Source organism: Chlorocebus sabaeus, chromosome X (genome assembly GCF_047675955.1).
Source record: "Chlorocebus sabaeus isolate Y175 chromosome X, mChlSab1.0.hap1, whole genome shotgun sequence".
Taxonomy (NCBI): Eukaryota; Metazoa; Chordata; class Mammalia; order Primates; family Cercopithecidae; genus Chlorocebus; species Chlorocebus sabaeus.
Window position 1 is genome coordinate 136139800 of NC_132933.1, and position 26307 is coordinate 136166106.

At 45.1% G+C, this 26307-nt stretch overlaps 1 protein-coding gene and 1 non-coding gene across 4 annotated transcripts in view; both read right to left on the reverse strand.

Moving 5' to 3' along the window:
- The window catches only part of TXLNG (taxilin gamma), a 55583-nt gene extending 50082 nt beyond the window's left edge, over nucleotides 1-5501 (reverse strand). The window contains exon 1 of one of the 3 annotated variants that reach the window (XM_007991140.3): nucleotides 5358-5499. In XM_007991140.3, the coding sequence (XP_007989331.2) occupies nucleotides 5358-5459 (102 nt within the window). In that variant the 5' untranslated portion in view covers nucleotides 5460-5499. Of the gene's footprint in view, nucleotides 1-5357 lie in introns of all 3 variants that reach the window. The other 2 variants (XM_073013859.1, XM_007991146.3) reach the window with 2 other exon arrangements.
- Nucleotides 5502-20308: 14807 nt separating this feature from the next.
- LOC119620031 (U7 small nuclear RNA) lies at nucleotides 20309-20370 on the reverse strand. The gene has a single exon (XR_005236427.1). It is a non-coding gene; the product is annotated as a U7 small nuclear RNA (small nuclear RNA).
- Nucleotides 20371-26307: the final 5937 nt, after the last annotated feature.

Genomic DNA, 26307 nt, shown 5'->3' on the forward strand with positions numbered 1-26307 from the left:
GAATCCCACAAAAGCAGTTTTATGTCATTTGGATTTGATATATACCTCCCTAAATAAAACTTCTCTAGGCAAGACCAATATAAATAACACACAAAGTAACATATAAAACACCTTCCAGGCCGGGCGCGGTGGCTCACTCCTGTAATCCCAGCACTTTCGGAGGCCGAGGCAGGTGGATCACTTGAGGTCAGGAGTTCAAGACCAGCCGGGCCAACATGGTGAAACCCCGTCTCTACTAAAAATACAAAAATTAGCCAGGCCTGGTGGAGCATGCCTGTAATCCCAGCTACTCGGGAGGCTGATGGAGGAGAATCACTTGAACCCGGGAAGTGGAGGATGCAGTAAGCTGAGATTGCGCCATTGCACTCCTGCCTGGGCGACAGAACAAGACTCCATCTCAAAAAAACAAAATAAATTAAAAATAAACAAAACACCTTCCAATAACAATAAATATGGCATAATATGATATGAAAATGTGGCATGAATAGCAGAATATGCTGTAGCTGGTTTGTTCTCATTACTGCTTGTCCTATTTGATCCCAGTAAAAGAAAAAAATAAATTTACCAAAGCTTGGTGATACAATTAGAAAACAATGGTGTAAGCAGAAGATCACTTTACTTCTCATTACTTAATCTCTGTACCAGAAGAGTGGAAGTTCATCAAGTTGGCAAATGAGGAGAAAAACAAGATTAATGAAATGGCTTCTTCCTGCCCCCATACTCTTGCCCAACCCTGACCTGATTTCTCCTCATTATGTCTATCACGGAGAGATTCTGGGAAGAGGAGAGAATACAAAGGTTGGAAGATGGATTTACAAAATTAGCACCCTAAATGCAAGAGAAATGAATCTCTTCCATATGTCCTCCCCTCCAAACCATGTAAATTTCTACATGTCCCACACTGTGCCAAATGTGTCCCATTAACTCCTTCTTCACAGTAATCCTCTATGGTAGGGATGAGCATTACCCCCTCTTTACAGATGATGCAACTGAAGCTTAGAAAGATTGAGAAACTTGCCCAAGGTTGCAGAGCTATGGGCGGCAGAAAGCCAGGAGTCCTGACTCCAAAATCCATAGATTTACCCAGTACTACACTACTTATTACTGTAGTATAGATGAAAGAGTATTGGGTTCCAGACTCAGCTTCACCCCTTAGGCAAGTGAGTTAACCTTGTTGAGCAGCTTGTCATCAGCAAATGAGGGCAGTGACAGCTGCCCAGCCTTTTCCACAGCATCTGACTGGTGTTGAAAGAGTTAATGTATGTGCAAATGTGCCATAAAAACTACAGGGCATTATGTAAATGCAAGGTTTTGTTAATTTGGGCCTGGGTACCTTGTATTATTCTTCCACATGGTTTATGGATCTAAAAATTAGTTTAATAGTAGTTAAATAATTTTTAACATTCCCAAGCAAAAATCTAGTAAACAAAAAAAATATATCAACCTTAGACATGTGGAAAAGGCAAAACTGTGGAGACAGTAAAAAGATCAGGCCAGGTGTGGTGGCTCATACTTATAATCCCAGCACTTCAGGAGGCCAAGGCAGAAGGATCGCCTGAGCCTAGGAGTTCAACACCAGCCTGGGCAACACAGCAGGACTCCCATCTCAATAAAATTTCAAAAAAATAAAATAACATCAGTGGCTGCCAGTAGTCTACAGAAAGGGAGAGAGGGATGAATAGGTAGAGCACAAGGGATTTACAGGACTGTGAAACTCTTCTGTGTGACACTGTAATCGTGGATCCATGTCACTACACATTTGTCAAAATGCATAGAATATATAGCACCAGAGTGAACCCTAACGTAAACTATGGACTTAGTCAATAATAATATATCAATATTGGCTCATGAATTTTAACACAAGTATCATACTAATGTAAGATGTAAATAAGAGGGGATAAGGGCCGGGCACAGTGGCTCACGCCTGTAACCTCAGCACTTTCGGAGGCCAAAGCAGGCAGATCACCTGAGGTCGGGACTTTGAGACTAGCCTGACCAACATGGAGAAACTCCGTCTCTAATAAAAATACAAAAAAATTAGCCGGGCGTGGTGGCACATGCCTGTAATCCCAGCTACTCGGGAGGCTGAGGCAGGAGAATTGCTTGAACCTGGGAGTCGGAGATTGTGGTGAGCCGAGATCACACCATTGCACTCCAGCCTGGGCAACAAGAGCAAAACTCCATCTCAAAAATAATAATAATAATAGGGGGAAAGAGGGTACGTGAAGGGGTATATGGAAACTCTGTACTTTCTACTCAATTTTGATGTAAAACTAAAAACCATTCCCCAAAAAAAGTCTATTAATTTTTTTTTTTTAAATCAACCTTATAAAGCAAATTCTACTTAGGGATTTAGGAAGTAAAAGGAATGAGCCTGGTGTTCTTAAAAATGCCTGACAAACTAGATATTGTGTACTCATCTTTTTAGCCCAATGCTGTTCTATAAAATTTTTATGCAATGATGGAAACATTCTAGATCTGCTCTAATACAGTAGCCACTAGCCACAATGGCTACTGAATACCTGAAACTTGGTTAGTATGACTGAAGAAAAAAAATTTTAATTTTAATGATAGTTAACAAATTTAGCTACATGTCACTAGCAACTACTATCAGCACAGTTTTAGACAACTCCGAGAGACCCCAGTAATGTACTGTAACATTACCTTTAGAAGCAAAAGGTTACCTCAAGAGACCATTCAAATGAATGTAGTTATGAAACAATGCCACAATTAACTGAGCAGGTCACGACTAGGCAAATGGTTAAAGCAACCAGGAACCAAAAAAGCCCATCTCCAATTGTTCCTCACTTCAGGTCCCATGATGTAACTAGATAACGACAAAACAGTCACTTTTCTTTTCATTCTTTCAGTATTTTCAAAAAACTCAATTCATTAAACATCATTTCTGCTTCCTGAAAAAAAAAGGTAGAGGTTAAGTTGGAATTAAAGCATATTTTTTCAAGTCAGTGACCCAAAGGAAATTTTAAAAACTAAGGGACATAAAGAAGTAATGTAAAAATGATTTTTAAAAAAATTTTTGGCCAGTTGCAGTGGCTCATGCCTGTAATCCTGCCGCTCTGGAAGTCCGAGGTGGGTGGTTTACTTGAGGCCAGGAGTTCAAGACCAGCCTGGCCAACATGGTGAAACCCTGTTTCTACTAAAAATACAAAAATTAGCTGGGTGTAGTGGCGCACACCTGTAATCCCAGCTACTCAGGAGGCTGAGGCACGAGAATCGCTGGAACCCAGGAGGTAGAAGATGCAGTGAGCCAAGATCGCACCACTGCACTCCAGCCGAGGTAATAGAGCGAGACTCTGACTTTAAAAAAAAACATTTTTTTTTTTTTTTTAAGAGACAGGGTCTCATTTTGTGGCACAGGCTAACCTCCTGCTTCAGCCTCCCTTCTAGGTGGTACTACAGGTGCATGCCACCATAGCTGGCTTAAAAATGATTTTTGCAAACACAAGATATTCACCCAATTTGCTAAATGAAAATTCAAAGATTAATATTTTACCATGTATTTGAATGCCGTCACTGTCAGTTAGAAATCAAAAGGAAAAAGATGCCCAGAAGAGCATAAGCAAAGAAGAATGGAGTATGAGGTACGTAAACAAAAATAAGTAGACATACACATGACTATTCCTATCCAGCTGTTAAGCAGAGCTCTGCACCCCAAAGGATCATTACCTCCTATCTTGGTTATTTAAAATGCTAGTTGATTAAACCTCAGTTCCTAATTCAACCTCGGAGTCCTCCTCCCCTGGGAAACCTATGAAATCAAATACTGAGATTGGCACCCCACCCTCAGGGAATAAGTAAAGTGTCCAAAGTGACGTGTTGAATCCCTTACAGGACATTGGTCCACAGCTTCTTTTTCAGTCCTGCAAGCACTGGATCTTTCTCTTAGAATACAAAGAGAGGGAGAGAAAGAAAGAGAGGTAATTGAGAAGTAGTAATACTGTCATGCAAAAACATGAAAACACCTGACCTTAGAAACAGGCCCCAAAAAGCTAATTCTTAACACTCTGCTCAGATGTAAACTGAACCTTTGTTCTCCCATTTGAAGTTTATGAATTGCACTAGAAAAATATTATTTCGTAATTTCATACAGGAGTTAAGTGTGTTCAAATACATAATTAAGTAATATTAAATAGCCCTCGGTGATGAAGCAAGACATCCAACAAGCTGAACGTTTCAATATGTTCACCTGCAAGGAAAAAAAGAGATGGGGTTCCCATCTTCCCAGCCTCAGTCCCCGCAGTTATCCATTCCAGGGCCCCGAAAGCCCTGTACCCCATTCGTTGTGCAATCTTTTTCAAACTCCACCCACTGAGCTCCAGAACAAGTGGAATTATCCCATTCTGAAAGAGGTCTCAATTTTCCTGTATCTAGAGAGGGACTGAAAACTCCTTGACGTGAGTCAAGTAAGGCAAGGGGAACAGTCCGGCCTGTTTCCCAGATTAAGAAAGACCCAAGGCCAGGGTCCAGAAGGCGTTCAAGTTTCCGCTCATCAAATAAAAAAAAAAAAAAACTAATAATAAATGAAAGAAAGAAAAGAGGAAAAAAAAGGGGAGGGTGGTAAATAGGACTGGGAGGACCAGCTATCACGCGACATCCCAACTCTGCAGGAACCAAAAAAGGTCCTACAGCATCGCATCGCCTCCCCATCCATCCCTGGCCCCACGTGCAGCCAAGCCCGCGGAGCCCCGGGATCTAGGGCCCGGGGGCTGAGCGTCCCGCTCGCACCGGCCCTGAGACGCACACCCGCTCGCCTGCCCGCCCGCGCAGTGGCGGGGAGCGCAGGGGGGCGGGGGAAGGGGGGCCAAGCACACCCCGGCTCCGGCGCGGTTATCTTACTGCGCAACAGCCTAGCCTGAGCAGCCCGGGGGCACCCCGCAGCGCGCCCTGCGCACCTGCCCGACGCCAGGAGGGCAAGTGCACGACCCCTGCGCGCCCCCAGACGGCGGCACTCAGCGCCGGGAGCACGGTGACGGCGGGGACTGGGAGACCGAACGCCTGGCGCCCGGATCCCCGCGGTGCTGGCCGCACGTGGCTGTCACACCTGGCGCACCCCCGCCTCGCACCCCTTCCCCCTTAGAACCGCGTGCGCCCCCTGCCCTCCCTCCCGGCTTCCCAGCCGCGAGCCGCCAAACCCCAACCTTCGTCCCTTCCCACCCCATCCATCACGGTCCCACCCCCCCCACCTGCTCCCACTGTCGTCACCCCCGGGAGGGAAGAGGACCGGATGTTCGTCCCGTGGCTAAAGGTAACCAGGGAGAGAGAAGAGGTGGACCCCGAAAAAGGGAGCCCAAACATCCCCCCGGCCCAGCAACAACGAGGGCGTCCCCCTGACTGACCTTCTGCCGCGGGCTGCGTCGCCGTCCGCCCCGTCCGGCCTCAGTCGCCTCTTCGGCGCCGCCGCCTCTTCCCCGCGCTGCCTCCTCTACCCGCGTCGCCATGAGGTGACGGCAGCAGCCAAACAAGCGGCCCGACAAGGGGCACGGAATCTCGCAGGGCCTGTCGCCCCGCCCCCGAGCCCCCATGACCAATCGCCGCATGCGAGACTTCCCACGTGACCGGAGGAGGTTGGCCCCCGAGGGGACGGGGCGAGATGGGGGTGGGGAGCATTGAATACTGGGCTGGGCTTCTGCAAGACCGAAGGGCAGATAGAGGCCGTGTGAGTCTGCGCGATCGGGACTAGCACTCGGGAGTGGACTACAAGTCCCAGCAGGGCGTGCGGCCACAGCTAGCAGGCTCGGATCGGGATTGGAACAACATAAAGCGGCGTTCTGAGAAGGGGAGAGTGCTGCACCCAGTGTGCTTCGTGTGCAGCCTAGTGGGACTTGCGGTTTCTGGGGGCGATGTCTGGCTACAGGAAGGTATTCGTTATGATCCTTCGGGGAAAGTTTAGAAATATCCCCGTGTTTGAGAAGGAGCACGATCGGCGACACATTCTTGTGTTTTTGTTTTTGTTGCCATTCTTAGGAATCGGGCGCGAATGATTTGGGGATAAGGGAAAATACTTCGCGACTTTCAAGACGGAAGGCGTATTGGGTCTTAGAATTTGAAGTTTCGTGCTCGGGCACCTGCTCCGAGTCCTGCCCTCCACCAGAGTTGTCACCACGATTTACTTGTCCCGAGCTCCTGCGGGATAGGTGCCGCATTCTATTCACCTTGGTTGAACCGCCCCGGCTTCTGCACACTTACTTGGCACTTCATTCACGTTGAATGTATCCTGCTTTCTCCCACCCCATTTACTCGTTTCATTACCTAAATTGTTCAACAAACTCGGTTTGCTGAACGAATTTTTTTTTCTTGATATGATGTTGGGGGAGAGAGGGGAGTTTTCCTCAGGAATATTCCCTATTTCCATCTGATGGAACCAGATCTCCAATGGCCGAGCCTCTGAAAGGCACAGACCGTCATGAAAGCCTGATAGATTGTCTTAAATAATTCATTATGAGGCCGGGCGCGGTGGCTCACGCCTGTAATCCCAGCACTTTGGGGGGCTGAGGCGGGTGGATCACGAGGTCAGGAGTTCCAGACCAGCCTGGCCAACATAATGAAACCCTGTCTCTACTAAAAATACAAAAATTAGCCGGGCATAGTGGTGCGCCCTGTAGTCCCAGCTACTCGGGAGACTGAGACAGGAGAATCGCTTGAACCCGGGAGGCGGAGGTTGCGGTGAGCCGAGATCGCGCCACTACACTCCAGCCTGGGCAACAGAGGGAGACTCCGTCTCAAAAATAATAATAATAATAATTCATTATGAAAATCTGTGCAAGTCATATCACTTTTTATTAGATTTGAATACAAAACGTTGGTAGCAGGCGGCAAAAATTTAATAACATAGATGAGAGTAAATTTCAATATTGGGGAAATTCCATCCATTGCTTTTAAATATTTCTGTAAGTTTGAAAAAAGTATCATTATTTTGTTTCCTGGGCAGAACATCACAGTCTAGCTTTGCGATTTCAAAACCAAAGCATAGTTTGAGACGTAGGTGACAACTGATAATGAACCGATAACTGGACTCTATAAAACTGATGACCTTAGCCACCATGTCTCATATTCTTAAAGGCAAGTCCCAACAAGATGCAGAATAAATCTATCGGTAATGCAATTCTCCAGGGATCAAGTGGCAAATGCACTGTAGTTAAATTATGGTACAATAGAATGCCACGAAGCCACTAAAACTGATAAACATTTTTTAAAAATTGATATAGAAAAAATATTCCATTTATGTAGAGTTGCCTCCGAGTGTGTTTTTTGTTTGTTTGTTGAGTCGAGTCTCGCTCTGTCGCCCAGGCTGCAGTTCAGTGGCGCGGTCTCTGCTCACTGCAAGCTCCGCCTCCCGGGTTCACGTCATTCTCCTGCCTCAGCCTCCCGAGTAGCTGGGACTACAGGCGCACGCTGCCACGCGCGGCTAATTTTTTTGTATTTTTAGTAGAGACGGGGTTTCACCGTGTTAGCCACACTCGTCTCATCTCCTGACCTCGTGATGCGCTCGCCTCGGCCTCCCAAAGTGCTGGGATTACAGGTGTGAGCCACCGCGCCCAGCCAACCTCCAAGTATGTTTATAAAGAGGTTTTTAGAAGGCTCTTTGGGGCTCCGTGCAGTGGCTCATGCCTGTAATCCCAAACACTTTAGGAAGTGGAAGTGGGAGGATCACTTGAGGCCAGGAGTCTGAGACCAGCCTGGGCAACATAGTGAGTGCCCATCTCTACAGAAAATAGAAAAGCTAGCCCAGCCTGGTGGTGGGTGCCTGTAGTCACCACTACTGGGGAGTCTGAGGTGGGAGGAAACTCTTCAGCCCAGGAGTTCAAGATTACAGCAAATTATGATTGTGCCACTCACTCCAGTCTGAGCCACAGAGTGAGATCCTGTCTCAGAAAAAAAAAAAAAAAAAAAAAAAAAAAATGGTGGCTGGGAGCAGTGGCTCACACCTGTAATCCCAGCACTTTGGGAGGCCGAGGCTGATGGATTGCCGAAGGTCAGGAGTTCGAGACCAGACTGGCCAACATGGTGAAACCCTGTCTCTACTAAAAATACAAAAATTAGCAGGGCATGGTGTGGTGATGGGCTTTTCTTTTTTCTTTTCTTTTTTTTTTTTCCCCAGACGGAGTCTTGCTGTCGCCCAAAGCTGGAGTGCAGTGGCATGATCTCGGCTCACTGCAACCTCTGCCTCCCACGTTCAAACAATTCTCCTGTGTCAGCCTCCCGAGTAGCTTAGTTGCCCATGTTATGCACCCCTAGCATACTGTACTTCCCATACCAGGCCAGTCCCCACTCTTCAAGGCAGTGGCTTGTCTAATTGACTCTTTCCCCCAGCCAGATGGTGAACAAAGTGAGGGCAAGGACTGTACCCATGAGACTCCTGTGTTCCCAGTGCCCAGCAGAATGCCAGACACAGTTTGCACATGGTAGTTCACGCCTGTAATCTCAGCATTTTGGGAGGCTGAGGCAGACAGATCACTTGAGGTGATCTGTCCAGCCTGGCCAACATGTTGAAACCCACCTCTATCAAAAATACAAAAATTAGCCAGGCGTGGTGGTGGGCGCCTGTAATCCCAGCTACTAAGGAGGCTGAGGCAAGAGAATTGCTTGAACCCTGAAGGCAGAGGTTGCCGTGAGCCGAGATCGCGCCACTGCACTCCAGCTTGGGCAACAGAGTGAGACTCCACCAAAAAAAAAAAAAAGCCTGGCACAGAGAAAGCTCTCCACACATACTTACTGAGAAAAAGAACCCTGAATAGATAACTGCATTAATAAATCAATTTTCTGAATCTGTTCAGATGAGGACCAAACCTTCAGTTCCCCAAGGTGATATCCTATCCCTTCTTGAAACATCTTGGAGAGTTTTCTGTTAGCAATGTCCCTCTGCAACACTGTGTAGACCCTCCAGCAGCCACGGGACCAAGGCCAACCCAGTATAAACTTGGTGGCAATAGAAAGTTTTCATTCATCAGTTAAACAGGAGCACTGTATTAGCCACCGGGCATACCTTGATTTAGAATAAGGGGCACCCAGGCCAACACTGAACATGTATAACACTGAACACGTACAACACTGAACATGTACAACAAACAATAATGTATAAAATGGAGGTATTGCAGGGTAACCTCTTGAGGGTTATTTTCTACTGGTGGTGGGCAGTTTAAGGATGGTTTAAGGTGACATCTGAGCTGTGTCTAAAGGGCAACAGAAGTTAAGTTAGCCACACTATTCTGACTTGTCCACCTCAGAGTACTTTCAAAGAAAGAAAAGCTCCTACTAACTTTTAAATCAGCCAAGAGTATTGTTTCATCAAAAGAGTTGAATTTCATGTTTGTTGCATACTATTGGGGTTGTAGGTAGTGAAAAAGAGTGTTTGCCTCTTCACAGAACAAAGAGCTTATTGTTTAATATGATTACACAATACCATCTTTCTGAGCTAACCCTGATTTTAGTCCTTGTAGGAATTTGGCCAGTTTCTGCATTTGCTATAGATGTCCACATTTCTGGCAGACACTGAAAGATTTAGAAAATGATTGTACTTTATACACAGATCACTCAGGCATACTGATGGCAGGCTATGGAGTGTACTATTAGATTGGCACATACCAGGGTGCCAGCTCTAGCAGAAAGAGGATTTTTAAAATAAAAACTCTTCTCATGTATGAACTATTGGGAGAGAGTATGTGCATTTTGAAAATTCGAATACGTATATTGCATATTTCAGAGTATTGGGATTCATTAATTTTGTTCTGATATACTTCCCCAAGTCTCGCCTATAATTATAAACTTCAAGGACATGGAAACAATGTTCATGTATAGAGACAATGGAAAAGAAAAATACAAAATACAAGTAAGTTTAGGCTTTATTGAAAATCACGGGGCCCAGCGTGGTAGCACATATCTGTAATCCCAGCACTTTGGGAGTTCGAGGCAGGGGGATTGCTTGAGGCCAGGAGTTCAAGACCAGCCTGGGCAACATAGGGAGACCCCATCTCCACAAAAAATTAAAAATTAGCCTTAGCCAAGTGTGGTGGTGCGTACCTGTAGTCACAGCTACTTGGGAGGCTGAGGCAGGAGGATTGTTTGAGCCTGAGAAGTTGAGGCTGCAGTGAGCTGTGATCATGCCAGTGCATTCCAGCCTGGCTGACAGAGTAGGACTCTGTCTCAAAACAAAGCAATTTTTTTTTTGAGACGGAGTCTTGCTGTGTCACCTAGGCTAGCGTGCAAAGTGAGACCCTGACTCAAAACAATTAAAACTTTTTTTTTTTTTTGAGACAGAGTCTCACTCTGTTACCCAGGCTAGAGTGCAGTTGGCATGATCTCGGCTCAATGCAATCCCGGGTTCAAGTGATTCTCTTGCCTCAGCCTCCTGAGTAGCTGGGATTACAGGCACGAGCCACCATGCCCAGCTAATTTTTGTATTTTTAGTAGAGATGGGGGTTTCACCATGTTGGTCAGGCTGGTCTCAAACTCCCGACCTCGTGATCCGCTGGCCTCAGCCTCCCAAAGTGCTGGGATCACAGGTGTGAGCCACTGTGCCCAGTCAAACAATTTTTTTTAAGTTGTGTTTTTTGTTGTTGTTTTTTGGTTTAAGTGACAGAATCTCTCTCTCTGTGTTACCCTGGCTGGAGTGTAGTGGTTTTCATCCTAGCCCACTACAGCCTCGAATTGGGCAACAGAGCAAGACTCTGTCTCAAAAAAAAAAGAGAAAAGAAAGGGCCAGGCTTGGTGGTTCACGCCTGTAATTCCAGCGTTTTGGGAGGCCAAGGCGGGTGGATCACCTGAGGTCAGGAGTTCGAGACCAGCCTGGCCAACATGGTGACACCTCATCTCTACTAAGAAAACACAAAAATTAGGCCAGGCACAGTGGCTCATGCCTGTACTCCCAGCACTTTGGGAGGCTGAGGTAGGCAGATCACCTGAGGTTGGGAGTTCGCGACCAGGCTGACCAACATGGAGAAACCCCGTCTCTACTAAAAAATACAAAACTAGCCGGCCGTGGTGGCGCATGCCTGTAATTCCAGCTACTTGGGAGGTTGAGGCAGGAGAATCGCTTGAACCTGGGAGGCGGAGGTTGCGGTCAGCCAAGATCGCACAATCACACTCCAGCCTGGGCAATAAGAGCAAAACTCCATCTCAAAAAAACAAAAAATTAACTGGATGTGGGAGCGCGTGCCTGTAATCCCAGCTTCTTGGGAGGCTGAGGCAGGAGAATTGCTTGAACCTGGGAGGTGGAGGTTGCAGTGAACTGAGATCGCGCCACTGCACTCCAGCCTGGACGACAGAGCAAGAATCCATCTCAAGAAAAAGAAAAAAGAAGAGAAGAAAAGAAAAGAGAAGAGAAAAGAAAAGAGAACCATCCTGGCCAACCTGGTGAAACCCCATCTCTACTAAAAATACAAAAAATTAGCCAGGCATAGTGGCGGGCGCCTGTAATCTCAGCTACCCGAGAGGCTGAGGCAGCAGAATCCCTTGAACCCAGAAGGTGAAGGTTGCAGTGAGCCGAGATTGTGCCACTGCGCTCTATCCTGGGCGACAGAGTGAGACTCAAAAAAAAAAAAAAAAAAGAAAGAAAAGAAAGAAATCAACATCCAGTTTACACCACTGTAATTTTGGATTTTTCTGTCACTTGCCATCAAACTGATTCTGAAATCACAGAAAGATATATATAGATTTGCTTCTAGGGAAGAGGGTCTATGCTTTTTCACTCACAGTCACATACACACACACACATACACGCGCGCGCACGCACACACACACACATGCTCACTTCCTCCCATCACCATCCTCTGGAAATGGGTGTTTTCATTTTGTTAATTTAATATCTTAATTTTTTTACATTATTTTCATGTAAATATTATCCACAACCTAGTTGTATAGTATCCTATTAATAATTTCTTTTTTATGTTTCTTTTTTTGTTTTTTTTTTAATTGAGATAGGGTCTTGCTCTGTTGCCCAGGCTGGTCTCAAACTCCTGGACTCAAGTGATCCTCCCGCCTCAGTGGGAGCCACGGTGCCCTGCTCCATGTTTCTTTTCTCTTCTATTTTCCTATATCCTGTTTTGCTACAGACAGTTCCAGGGTTACAATTTTTTGATGTTACAATGGTGCCAAAGTGATATGAATTCAGTAGATTGACTTCGAGTACCCATACAACCATTCTGTTTTTCACTTTCAGTACAAGTATTCAATAAAGCACATAAGATATTCAACACTTTATTGTAAAACAGCTTTGTGTTTGATGATTTTGACCAACTGTAGGCTAATGTAAGTATTATGAGCTTGGCCGGGCGTGGTGGCTCATGCCTGTAATCCCAGCACTTTGGGAGGCCGAGGTGGGCGGATCACCTAAGGTCAGAAGTTCGACACCAACCTGGCTAACATGGTGAAACCCCATCTCTACTAAAATACAAAAATTAGCCGGGCATGGTGGCTGGCGCCTGTAATCCCAGCTAGTTGGGAGGCTGAGGCAGGCGAATCGCTTGAACCTGGGAGGTGGAGGTTGCAGTGTGCTGAGATCGTGTCACTGCACTCCAGCCTGCGCGATAGACCAAGACTCCATCTCAAACAAATAAACAAACAAACGTATTATGAGCTTACATTAAGGTGGGCTAGGCTAAATTATGATGTTTGGTAGGTTAAGTGTTTTTTTTTTTTTTTTTTTGAGACGGAGTCTTGCTCTGTCTTACCCAGGCTGGAGTGCAATGGTGTGATCTTGGCTTTGCGCACCCTCTGCCTCCCAGGTTCGAGCAATTCTCCTGTCTCAGCCTCCCGAGTAGCTGGGACTACAGGCATGTGCCACTACACCTTGCTAATTTTGTATTTTTAGTAGAGAAGGGGTTTCACCATGTTGGCCAGGCTGGTCTCGAACTCCTGACCTCAGGTGATCCACCTGCCTTGGCCTCCCAAAGTGCTGGGCTTACAGGCGTGAGCCACCACGCCCAGCCACGTTAAGTGTATTAAATGCATTTTCCTCTTATGATATTTTAAACTTCTGATGGGTTTATTGGAACATAACCCCATCATAAGTCAGGGAACATCTGTACTTTGTAGATGATCTCAACTTTGTCTTCTAATACTACTAACGAAGTTTTGATCAATGTCATTATATTTTATTTAATTTTTATTTAATTATTAATTTTTGAGACAAGGTCTTGCTCTGTCACCAAGGCTGAGTGCAGTGGTATGATCATAGCTCACTGCAGCCTTGACCTCCAGGGCTCAAGTTGAGGCAGGAAAATAGGGTCTGGAGGCAGGGACTATAAGGCCGATTCACACTTCAGCTATGACATGAAATATCCTCTCCATAGGGCGTAGGCCAAGTAAATGACTTTGTAACTTTATCCTCTTCATTTACATAGGGCATACCTCAAGTAGAGGGTATTTTTAAACTCCCAAAAATTCTGAAACAGGGCCTTTGAGCTATGCTCAGGCCCACTCGAACACTGTGGAGTGTACTTTCGTTTTCAATAAATCCCTTAATTCCTTCCTTGCTTTGTTTGTGCGTTTTGTCTAATTCTTTGTTCAAGACGCCAAGAACCTGGACACTCTTCCCCGGTAACAAAGTGATCCTCCCACCTCAGCCTCCCAAACAGCTGGGACTAGAGGCATGCACCACCATGCCTGGCTAATTTTTATTTATTTATTTGTTTGTTTATTTATTTATTTCATTTTATTGGTAGAGACTTGGTGTTACTATGTTGCCCAGGCTGGTCTTGAACTCCTGGGCTCAAAGGATCCTCCCTCCTTGGCCTTCCAAAGTGCTGGGATTACAGGTGTGAGCCACTGTACCCAGCCTGCAGGACAATTCTTTTTTTTTTTTAGATGGAGTTTCACTCTTGTTGCCCAGGCTGGAGTGCAATGGCCTGATCTTGGCTCACTGTAATCTCTGCCTCCCGGGGTCAAGCAATTCTCCTGCCTCAGCCTCCCAAGTAGTTGGGATTACAGGCATGCACCACCACCACGCTTGGCTAATTTTGTATTTTTAGTAGAGACGGGGTTTCACCATGTTGTTCAAGCTGGTCTCGAACTCCTGACATCAGGTGATCCGCCTGCCTTGGTATCCCAAAGTGCTGGGATTACAGGCGTGAGCCACTGTGCCAGGCTGACAATTCTTGAAGAGTAAATACCTTTTCCCATCAAAAGGAATCAAGATTCCTTGAAGAAATGCCTGCTTCTAGGTCTGAGGAAAGGAAATGTAAATTATTACCGATTTTTATTATTTTTTTCTTACTATGTTAAGCACAGAAATTCCCAAAAACATAACCACAAATAGTTAAAAAAAAAAAAAAAAAAGATGGCCAGGCGCGGGTGACTCACGTCTGTAATCCCAGCACTTTGGGAGGCCAGGGAGGGTGGATCACCTGAGGTCCAGAGTTCGAAACCAGCCTGACCAACATGGAGAAACCTCGTCTCTACTAAAAATACAAAATTAGCCAGGTGTGGTGGCACATGCCTGTAATCCCAGCTACTTGGGAGGCTGAGGCAGGAGAATCGCTTGAACCCGGGATGCAGAGGTTGCGGAGAGCCGAGATCACGCCATTGCACTCCAGCCTGGGCGGCAAGAGCGAAACGCCCTCTAAGAAAAAAAAAAAAGATATAGCCGCCATTTTGGTGTAAGCCTTCAGTTGTTTTTTTTTTTTCTATGCATATGAGGCAGGAGAATAGGGTCTGGAGGCAGGGAACCTAAGGCCAATTCACGAGAGCTTCCTAGAACTAAGTCAGAAGGAAAACCCCGACTTTCCACACCTAAATAACAAAAGGATTGGAAGCTACTCCCTTTGCAAATCCCGCGCTCCACACCTTTTCTGTGTGGCAGATGGAAAATTGAAAGCATTTCTGATTGGTTGCTCCCCTCCCCTCCCCTCCCCTCCCCTCTCCTCCCCTCCCCTCTCCTCCCCTCCCCTCTCCCCCCCTCTCCTCCCCTCCCCTCTCCCCCCCTCTCCCCCCCCTCCTCCCCTCCCCTCTTCTCTTTCCTCGTCTCTTTCCTCGTCTCTTTCCTCTTCTCTTCTCTTTCCTCTTTTCGGAAGGAGTCTACCTCTGTGGCCCAGGCTGGAGTGCAGTGACGCGATCTCCGCTCACTGCAATCTCTGCCTCCCAGGTTCAGGCGATTCTTGTGCCTCAGCCTCTCAAGTAGCTGGAATTACAGGCATGTGCCACCACACCCGGCTAATTTTTGTATTTTTAGTAGAGATGGGGTTTCATCATGTTGGCCAGACTGTTCTCAAACTCCTGCCCTGAGGTGATCGACCCGCCTTGGCCTCCCAAAGTGCTGGGGTTCCAGGCGTGAGCCACCACGCCTAGCCTGATTGGTTGCTTTCTGTAGCCAATCAGACGTTTGCATAGGAGTGAGTGTAACTTTGTAAATACACTTCATCCTCTGATTGGTTGCTTTCCACAACCAATCAGACTGATTGCAGGCCACTATTTCATTTACATAGGATGTACACCACGTAACCAATGGAAAACCTCTAGAGGGTATTTAAACCCCAGAAAATTCTGGGGCTCTTGAGCTCCTATACTAGGCCTGCTCCTGCCTTGTGGGATGTGCTTTTGTTTTCAATAAATCTCTGTTGTTGTTGCTTCATTCTTTCCTTGCTTTGTGCGTTTTGTCCAATTCTTTGTTCAAAACGCCAAGAACCTGGACACCTTCCACCAGTAACACATACGCATGCCCAACACACACATACACGGGCATTTTTGGAAGAAAAAGTGTAATCATATTAAATATTTTTGTAAATTCCCTTTTATATTTCATTTAACATTATATTGTGAACCTTCTCTCATGTCAAATGTAGCGCTTTGACGTCATTTTTTAAAGCATTCAAGAAATCGTTTATCCAAAAGAAATCACAGTCAGGGCATTGATGAACAAAACAAATTGGTTCAGTTTCCCAGGTGGACTCTGGACTGGGCCTTTTCCCTGCCTTGCAGGCTGCAGTCATGCTTGGGAGCTACAGCATTAATCTAAAGGGCAATGACTCAGCTTCATTTGCATAACCATGGTGCACTGCATGCAAAACATTTACAAGTTAAAAGCCGTAGGTGTCCTTTAAACCTATTGTTTTGAAGAATGATACTTTTCTTTACACATTCGCCTGAAAGAACTGCTGTATGTATTTGAGCTGGGCTTAATTTCACCCTCAGTGTACCAGAGGTGGCTGTTACCTGGCAACTGCCTTTCCGAGGTTGCTGTTGCGGTTTTTTCTCTTTAGATTGCTAGAATTAGTTGCCTTTTTTTTTTTTTTTCAAATTTCTATTATTGTTTTATGAGACAGGGTTTTGTTCTGCTATGTACACTGGATTGCAGTGGTGCAAATGTGGCTCACAGTAGTTTTGGCCTCCTGGGCTCGGGCCATCCTCTTGCCACTGCAATAAATGCCCAGCTAATTTTTTATTTTTACTTTTTATGTACTTGGGTTTTTTGAGACAGTAGAGTTTGTTGGGGGTTTTTTTTGTTTGTTTTATGAGACAGTCTTTGTTGGGTTTTTGTTTGTTTTTTGAGACAGTTGCCCGGTCGCCCAGGCTGGAGTACAGTGGTGCAGTCACAGCTCACTGCAACCTTGACCTCCCAGGCTCAAGTGATCCTCCCACCTCAGCCTCCCGAGTAGCTGGGACTACAAATGCATGCCACCATGCCTGGCAAATTTTTAGTTTTTTTATTAGAGATGGAGTCTCACTATGTTGCTCAGGCTGGTATAGAACTCATGGGATTAAGGGATCTGCTAGCCTTGGGCTCCCAAGGTGCTGAGATTATAGGTGTGCCAGGCCCAGTCAGTAGAGTTTTAACTGGGTGTTTTATTGACGTGTGTAATGTTGGGACCTGTCTTCTTGTTTTATGTAGCTGTAGTTTCTTGATTTCTCTTATGCTATGTAATATCTGACTTTTATGGTAGCTGTTTCTTTTAGTTCTACTACATATGTAGTATAGTTATACCTGAATTTGGAGTTTACATAGGTCTTCTCTCCAATCTTGCATTTTCTGTTTAACATTACATTTATGAGATTCATAGATTCACTCACAGCATTGTGCACAGCTGTTATTTTTTCGTGTTCTTGGCTCTTCTCTATGGTTATTACATTGTCATTATAATTCCATTCTACTGTTGATGCACATTAGGGTTGGGTGCAGCCTGAGGTCACTAGAACATCACTTTTATTGACAGTTGTGCATGTACCACCTACTAGCACATGCCATATGATGTTTTTATTTTCCACTTTACTAAGTAATGGTAGTTATTTTCATAAGTGGTTAATACATTTGGTACTCCCCAGGAGAGGAACTGCTTGCTGGGCAAAGAGAAGTACATATTCAACTTTTCATTGAAGTAATGCCAGTTTTGGCTTTCTTCCAAAGAGATTGTGCCAGTATATAGTCGCGCCAATAGCATGTCGATGTTCCTGTTGTTTCACATGCTTACTAACTCTTGATATTTTCAGATTTCTTTTTTTTTTTTTTTTTTGGAGATGGGGTCTCACTCTGTCACCCAGGTTGGAGTGCAGTGGCACGATCTCAGCTTCCTGCAACCTCTGCCTCCCAGGTTCAAGTGGTTCTCCCCCCACAGTCTCCCAAGCAGCTGGGACTACAGGCGCGCACCACCATGCCCAGCTAATTTTTTGTATTTTAGTAGAGATGAGGTTTCATCATGTTGCCCAGGCTGGTCTCGAACTCCTGAGTTCAGGCAGTCTGCCCACCTCAGCCTCCCAAAGTCCTAGGATTGATTACAGGCGTGAGCCACTGAGCCCAACCTTCAGACTTCTACATTTTTGACTATCTGATGGGTGTAAAATGTATCACTTAAAATATTTGCACACAATTCCATCGTGTGGATGAACCATCATTTGTTCGAATCAAGGTTCTGGTGTACGACATATAGGTAGCTGCCAATTTTTCTGTTGTATACTCAAAGCAGTGCTTGTCTAATTACTTCCTTAGCATGAATTCCAATAGTAGAAATGTTGGGTTAAATGTTCCTCACATTTAACATTTTGATGCTTGTTACCCGACTGCCATTTGGAAAGATTTAACAATGTTACATTCCCATTTACAGTATTTTTATGCTTTTTCCCCATCCCTGTGTCAAAATTAGGTATTAAAAGAAATCTACAAAAATTAGCTGGGCATGGTGGCTGGTGCCTGTAATCCCACTACTCCAGAGGCTGAAGCAGGAGAACCGCTTGAACCCTGGAGGCAGAGGTTGCAGTGAGTGGAGATCGCACCACTGCACTCCAGCCTGGGCGACAGAGCGAGACTCCGTCTCAAAAAAAACCCAAAAAAACCCCCAAAAAACTCTAAAGGATGCATGCCCTTAATTTTAGAAGTCAAATTACACAAGGCTTTTAAAACAACGGAGACCCCTGACCAGTGCTTCTCTCTCTGTAACTACCAATGGGTTCATTTTGCCCGCTGCCCAGATAGAGCCGATTTATCAAAACAAGGGAATTGTAATAGAGTTTAATTCACACAGAGCTGGCCGAACAGGAGACCGGAGTTTTATTATTACTGTGAATAGAAAGTATCTTGGGCCCCCAAAATCACTAAGCTAAAGGGAAAATTCAAGCTGGGAACTGCTCAGGGCAAACTTGCCTCCTATTCTATTCAAAGCCATCCCGCTGCTCACTGAGATAAATGCATATCTGATTGCCTCCTTTGGAAAAGCTAATCAGAAACTCAGTGCAAACCATTGTCTCTCACCTACTTGTGACCTGAAAGCCCTCTCCCTGCTTGGAGTTGTCAACTTTTGATTCCACTTGTCCCGCCTTTCCGGACCAAACCAATGTTCATCTTACATATGTTGATTGGTGTCTCATGTCTCCCTAAAATGTACAAAACCAAGCTGTGCTCTGACCACTTTGGGCACATGTTGTCAGGACCTCCTGAGACTGTATCATGGGCACGCATCCTCAACCTTGGCAAAATAAAATTTCTAAATTAACTGAGGCCTGTCTCAGATTTTTGAGGTTCACTTTACTCAAATCAGTCTCCCTAAAGATTTGGAAACTGAGGTTTTTAAAGGATAATTTGGTGGGTAGAGGGCTAAGGAGTGGGGAGTGCTGATTGGTCAGGTCAGAGATGAAATCCTAGGGAGTCAGTCGAAGCTGTCCTCTAGCAATGAGTCGGTTCCTGGGTGGGGACCACAACACCAGATGAGCCAGTTTATTGATCTGGGTGGTACCAGCTAGTCCATTCAGTGCAGGGACTGAAAAATATCTTGAGCACCAATCTTAGGTTTTACCGTAGTGGGTAGTGATGTTATCCCTAGGAGCAATTGAGGAGGTTTAGAATCCTGTGGCCTCTAGCTGCAAGACTCCAGAACCATAATTTATTTTTTAATTTTTTATTTTTATTTATTTATTTTGAGACAGAGTTTCACTCTTGTTGCCCAGTCTGGAGTGCAATGGCACTACCTTGGCTCGCTGCAACCTCTGCCTCCCAGGTTCAAGCAATTCTCCTGCCTCAGCCTCCTGAGTAGTTGGGATTACAGGCACCCGCCACCACGCCCGGCTAATTTTTGTATTTTTAGTAGAGACTGGGTTTCACCATGTTGGCCAGGCTGGTCTCGAACTCCTGACCTCAGGTGATCCGCCCACCTCAGCCTCAGTGCTGGGATTACAGGGGTGAGCCACTGTGCCCAGGCTATTTTTCTTTTATTATTATTATTTTTTACTTTCTTTTTTTTTTTTTTTTTTTTTTTTTTTTGAGGCGGAGTCTCGCTCTGTCGCCCAGGCTGGAGTGCAGTGGCCGGATCTCAGCTCACTGCAAGCTCCGCCTCCCGGGTTTACGCCATTCTCCTCCCTCAGCCTCCCGAGTAGCTGGGACTACAGGCGCCCGCCACCTCGCCCGGCTAGTTTTTTGTATTTTTTAGTAGAGACGGGTTTTCACCGTGTTAGCCAGGATGGTCTCGATCTCCTGACCTCGTGATCCGCCCGTCTCGGCCTCCCAAAGTGCTGGGATTACAGGCTTGAGCCACCGCGCCAGGCCTTTTTTTTTTTTTTTTTTTTTTTTTTTTTTTTTTTTGAGATGGAGTCTCGCTCTGTCGCCCAGGCTTGAGTGCAGTGGCGCCATCTCGGCTCACTGCAAGCCCCGCCTCCCGGGTTTACGCCATTCTCCTGCCTCAGCCTCCTGAGTAGCTGGGACTACAGGCGTCCACCACCAAGCCAAGCTAATTTTTTTGGTATATTTAGTAGAGACGGGTTTCACCGTGTAAGCCAGGATGGTCTTGATCTCCTGACCTAGTGATCCTCCCGCCTCGGCCTCCCAAAGTGCTGGGATTACAGGCATGAGTCACCACACCCGGCTATTTTTACTTTCTTGGGCTTTCCAGTAAAGACCAGAAAACCTGCTAGATAAATTCTAAAACAGCTGTAACACTAAACCATAATATTGTGGCTAATTTGTTAGTCCTACAAAGGCAGTCTGGTTCCCACGCAAGAATGGGGTTTGTTTCAGGAAAGGGCTGTTATAATTTGTGTCAAAGTTAAATTATAAACTAAGTTCTTCCCAAAGTTAGTTTGGCCTATGCCCAGGAATGAACACAGAAGCAAGATGGAGTCAGTTAGGTCAAATCTACACACTGCCATAACTGTCTGTTATAATTTTTGCAAAGGCCGTTTCACATCCCCAATTCCCACTTCCCAGGAGCCATTTACAACTCTTAGCAGTTTTGTCTGTTTGCGTCTATGTCTCATAACAATATGCTTACGCCACTTGCCCTTGATTTTCAGTTGTAGATTGTGCATAGACTGCAAATTGCCCACTCTGATACCAGCTTTTCCTCAGCCTTCAGAGCTATTGCACCTCCAGAATTCCTGAGCCTTTCCAGGCTTCTGAAGCATGAAAGTGTTCTTGTTATCACTTGACTGTTGCTGGCCCTTCTGTTTTTGTCACTATGAATTTACAGCTTTTCTTTTCATTCCTTTATTGTCATTCAGTGGGGTTTGTGGATGGAGTGGCGATAAATGCATATATTTGTGTGAAAACCTGAGATATTGTACATTTCAGAAAACTAAAAAACAAAACCCCACTTTGAAAACAGAACTAAAACAGTATTTATTTTACAAAGGCCTCTTTAAAAATAGGATGACATTTTAGACACAGGTTGTTAAAAAACGTGCAGTCCAACCCTTTCATTGTACTGTTAAAGAAGCTGAGTGTGTCAGGCTGAGTATTTTCACCAAGTCTCCTGACTTTCCACTCGAATCTCTTTCACCGGCCCCGTGGTTCTCAATCTTGGCTGCTGTTACAAAGTCTTGGAGAGTTTCAAACAACCCTGTACCCTCAGGGCTACATCCCCCGCCAAATAAATCAGTCTCTCTGCAGGGGAGCCTGGGCATCAGTAGCACCTGGACTTGCCAGGAGGTCCTACTGTGCAGCCATGCTTGAGGATGACTACCTGCTGCCAGGAGATTGACCGGTTTAGCCCCATTTCTAAAAGCATGGTAATGGGGACATCAAGACATCCATCACAAGCTCATTATTACTTGTTTGTTTCAGACAGGGTCTGGCTGTCGCCCAGGCTGGAGTGCAGTGGCCTGATCACGGCTCATTGCAATCTCCTCCTCCCGGGCTCAAGCCATCCTCCCACCTCAGCCTCCCGAGTAGCTGGGATTCCAGGTGCCCACCATCACGCCTGGTTAATTTTTTTTTTTTTTTTTTTTTTTTTAAATAGAGACGGGCTTTCACCCTGTTGCCCAGGCTGGTCTCTAACTCCTGAGTTCAAGTGATCCGCCCACCTTGGTCTCCGAAAGTGTTGGGATTACAGGCGTGAGCCTCTGTGCCTGGCCTATTTTTATTAATTACCTTTGTGTGTTATCCAGATTTTTTTTTTCTTTTGAGACGGAGTCTCGCACTGTCACCCAGGCTGTAGTGTAAAGGCGTGATGTCGGCTCACTGCAACCTCTGCCTACCGGGTTCACGCGATTCTCCTGCCTAAGCCTCCCGAGTAGCTGGAATTACAGGAGCACACCACCACACCTGGCTAATTTTTTGTATTTTTAGTAGAGATGGGGTTTCACTATGTTGGCCAGACTGGTCTCAAACTCCTGACCTTGTGATCCGCCCACCTTGGCCTCCCAAAGTGCTGAGATGACAGGCGTGAGCCACCACATCCGGCCCCAGATTTAAAATAGTATCTATTTTCATGCCTCAATTTCACAAGCATGTATTCTGTTAATCCAATTAACAATGAACACTCAACAATTTTGTTAGTGGCATCAATATGGTGTTCTTGTGCCACAGTCCTTTGATAGTGGCATATTATTTAGCTCAGTTCTCACATGCCACTTATACCCTAAAGCAAATCTCCATGAAACAGTTTAAAATTGCTGAGTGATGTGGTCATTTTGCTATATCAGGATGTTTTCATTGTCTAAGTGCAGTAATGGCAGAGAACATTACGCACTTTATGGCTACTATGCTGATTATAGCTGGACACTGGATACCGTAGGAGTAGTTACTCGAAACCTCCATTATGATGAATTTATCTATTATCTCTATTTATTAGGTCATAGGAGCTGGTTAACGTCGCTGAGTTTTAGCTCTGGCCAGCAAAAAGCATAGTCACTGTTTATTATGGTTAGCAGGGAAGAACAAGAAAAATCACTACGTATTATCACTCCTTGGGGGCGGGTGGCAGTGAAGGAAAAATCCCAAAACAGCCTTGGAATACCAGAGCTACTGACTGTGGGTTAGAATGGTCTTTCATTATGAAGGACAACCCATTGAATTTGAGAAGTCTACAGTGAAAGTAAAATGTGTTCTTAAAATGCAATACTATCTCGAGGCAGCTTTAATTCTAACAATAGGAGCCTACATACCAGATGGCTTTGAAATATTTACAGGTCCTCTTTATCTGAAATTTTAGTTATCCAGGAACAACCATTATAACTTATACCTTGCCACTAAAAGTAAGGTTTATTTATTCAGAAAAAAAGGGTAATACAATTTTTCATTTTGAAATAAATCAGGATGCATTGAATAAATGCTGTTTAAAAAGCCATACTTTCAACAACTGAAATCATAGATGGCTTTATCTAAGTAAATCCCTTAGTGTGAAGACCAGATAAATCATTTGATGATTTGTGAGAAGTATGTAACTGCATGTGATTAAAGCTTCATGTGTATTTGTCATGTCATGACTCGGTAGTTTAGCCTACAGAAGTAATCATTCATTAAAATGGCCCATCTTCCCCACAATAAAACTGATTATAAACCATATCAAAATTTCTGCCACTTTTGGTCAGGCATAGTGGCTCATGCCTGTAATCCCAGCACTGTGGAAGGCTGAGGCAGATGGATCACCTGAGCTCAGAAGTTCAAGACCAGCCTGAGCAACATGGGGAGACACCCATCTCTACAAAAAATACAAAAAGTGGCCAGGTGTGGTGGTGTGTGCCTGTGGTCCCAGGTACTCAGGAGGCTGAGGCGGGAGGATCCCTTGAGCCTGGGAGGCAGAGGCTGCAGTGAGCTGAGATCCCACCACTGTACTCCAGACCGGGTGACACAGTGAGACCCTGTCTCAAAAAAAAAAAAAAAAAAAAAATTCTACCACTCATGCCTGTGATCCCAGCACTTTGGGAGGCCGAGGTGGGCGGATCACCTGAGGCCAGGAGTTCAAGACCAGCCTGGCCAACACGGTGAAACCCCATCTCTACTAAAAATACAAAAATTAGCCAGGTGTGGTGGCAGAGGCCTATAATCCCAGCTACTCTGGAGGCTGAGGCAGAAGAATCACTTGAACCCAGGAGGCAGAGGTTGCAGTGAGACGAGACGAGATTGTGGCCATTGCACTCCAGCCAGGGAAACAGAGTGAGCCTCCATCTCAAAAAAAAAAAAAAAAGAAAAAAGAAAAAAAAGTTGAAAACTAAATTTGCTAAAATTAAATGTGCCTAATTTTCCTAATTAAAAAATGTTTATCTTTACTTAAAAATGGAGGGGGATATCTCACTATTACTAGAAAGAGTAACTATATAAAATAATTTGAATTACTGATGCACATTCAGAGTCCTGGTTTTTAATACCAAAAAGCCATCAAGGCCGGGCGCGGTGGCTCACGCCTGTAATCCCAGCACTTTGGGAGGCCCAGGCAGGCAGATCACCTGAGGTTGGGAGTTCAAGACCAGCCTGACCAACATGGCGAAACCCTGTCTCTACTAAAAATACAAAAATTAGCCGGGTGTGGTGGTGCATGCCTGTAATCCCAGCTACTAGGGAGGCTGAGGCAGGAGAATTTCTTGAACTCGGGAGCCAGAGGTTTCAGTGAGCCGAGACTGCACCATTGCACTCCAGCCCAGGCAACGGTGTGAGGCTCTGTCTCAAAAAAGAAAAAAAAAAAAGCCGTCAAACAGGCAAATAAAATACTGCAAGTCAGACATAATCATAAGATTTCTGCTGAAACCTTTTAAATGTCTTGAAATCCTATTTTTAACAATATTTTGATTAAAGCAAATCATCTTGATTACAATAGTGCATCTTAAATCACTGGGAGTACAAGTGTAATTGCTGCTTTATCTCTGAAATGATGTTTCTCTAGTTTTTTTTTTTTCAAAAATTACCAATTAAGGTCGGCATGGTGGTTCACGCCTGTAATCCCAGCACTTTGGGAGGTCAAGGTGGGCGGATCATTTGAGATCAGGAGCTCGAGACCAGCCTGGCCAACTCGGTGAAACTCCATCTCTGCTAAAAATACAAAAAAATTAGCCGGGCATGGTGGTGGGGTGCCTGTAATCCCAGCTACTCCGGAGGCTGAGGCAGGAGAATCGTTTGAACTTGGGAGGTGGAGGTTGCAGTGAGCCGAGATCAAGCCACTGCACTCCAGTCTGGACGACAGAACAAGACTGTCTCCAAAACAAAACAAAACAAAACAAGGCCCGATTTACCAAGAATATTTCTCATCCCCCTAAAAACTTGCCCCCCCCCTTTTTTTTTTGAAACAGGGTCTCTGTCACCCAGACTGGAGTGCAGTGGCATGATCACGGCTCACTACAGCCTGGATCTCCTGGGCTCAAGCGATTCTCCTGCCTCAGCCTTCCAAGTAGCTAGGACCACAGGTGCGGGCTACCACACCTGGCTCATTTGTACTTTTGTAGAGGCAAGGGTCTCCCTATGTTGCCCAGGCTGGTCTTGAACTCCTGAGCTCAAGTAATCTGCCTGCCTCAGCCTCCCAAAGTGCTGGGATTACAGGTGTGAGCCACCACGCCCAGCCCTTGGGTCTCTTTAATTTTGGTAGTATAGAAATAATCGGAACCTCAGAGAAGACACCTGTAATGCCAACTAGAAAAACACTGCTGCAAAGGACATCTAGTGGAAGGGTAAAAAGTAAAAAGCAGTAGAAACCTCAGCTTCCCTGAGAGCATATTAGACCAGTGCTTCCCAAACTGTAAATAAAGTCCATTCTCATCCCCTGGGGGTTCTTGGTAACATCAACTGGTCTGGGGCAGGCTTGAGATGGTGCATTTCTAACATACTACCAGGGCATGGCCGAGCTACACTGGTTCCTGAGCCACACTCTGAGCAGTGAGGCATAATCTCCATAGTGTGATGTTCATATTTTAGCATTTTATTAAGTTTTATAGGTTTTCATGCTCGGTATATCTTGGTGGCTAACCCCTGGGCATGTAATACTTAGAAATTTTCCACCAAACATGGTGATAAATTATTTTGCTCTTTAAAGGAATAACACTTATTACCTATATAATTTACTAAAGCAGAACATTTTACTCCTTGATGAATCCATAAAAATACAGCATAACTGTATTCTTACAGTATGTACAAAATCTTATTTTATCCTTTTATTTTCACAGGGCAATGCATAATTAGGTTGTTTTTAAATATAAAATTGATAGCAGTAACTGTCACACACCTCTATTGTCATTTTAGGGTTTTTCTCTTTCTCTGATACTTTTTTTGGTGTGTTTATTCAACATTTATCAATAAGAATTTTAGTGCATTCATTAAGAGCCAAGCACCAACACATCCTGATATGCTTCCATCTAGGACTTTTAGCTGCTTAAACACATTTAACATGCCTCTTTTCCTCCAGCAAACTCTATTAAAAAAAAAAAAAAAAAGAAACTCTTTCCTGAAATGAGATTATTTCAGAAGTTGCCAGTCATCTTGGAACCCAAACTCAGTAATAAGCAACTGTGGGACCACAAGTGGAAACCTTTTGATGATGGGGCCAGTGGTTTCATGGAATACACGGGTTTACTGCTATAACCCAAGAGACTCCAGTTGAGACAGTCTGGCTCATTCAGACACGTGCATCCGCAACTATGAACAGGAGTAATGCCTGGACCCATACCCAGTTCTCC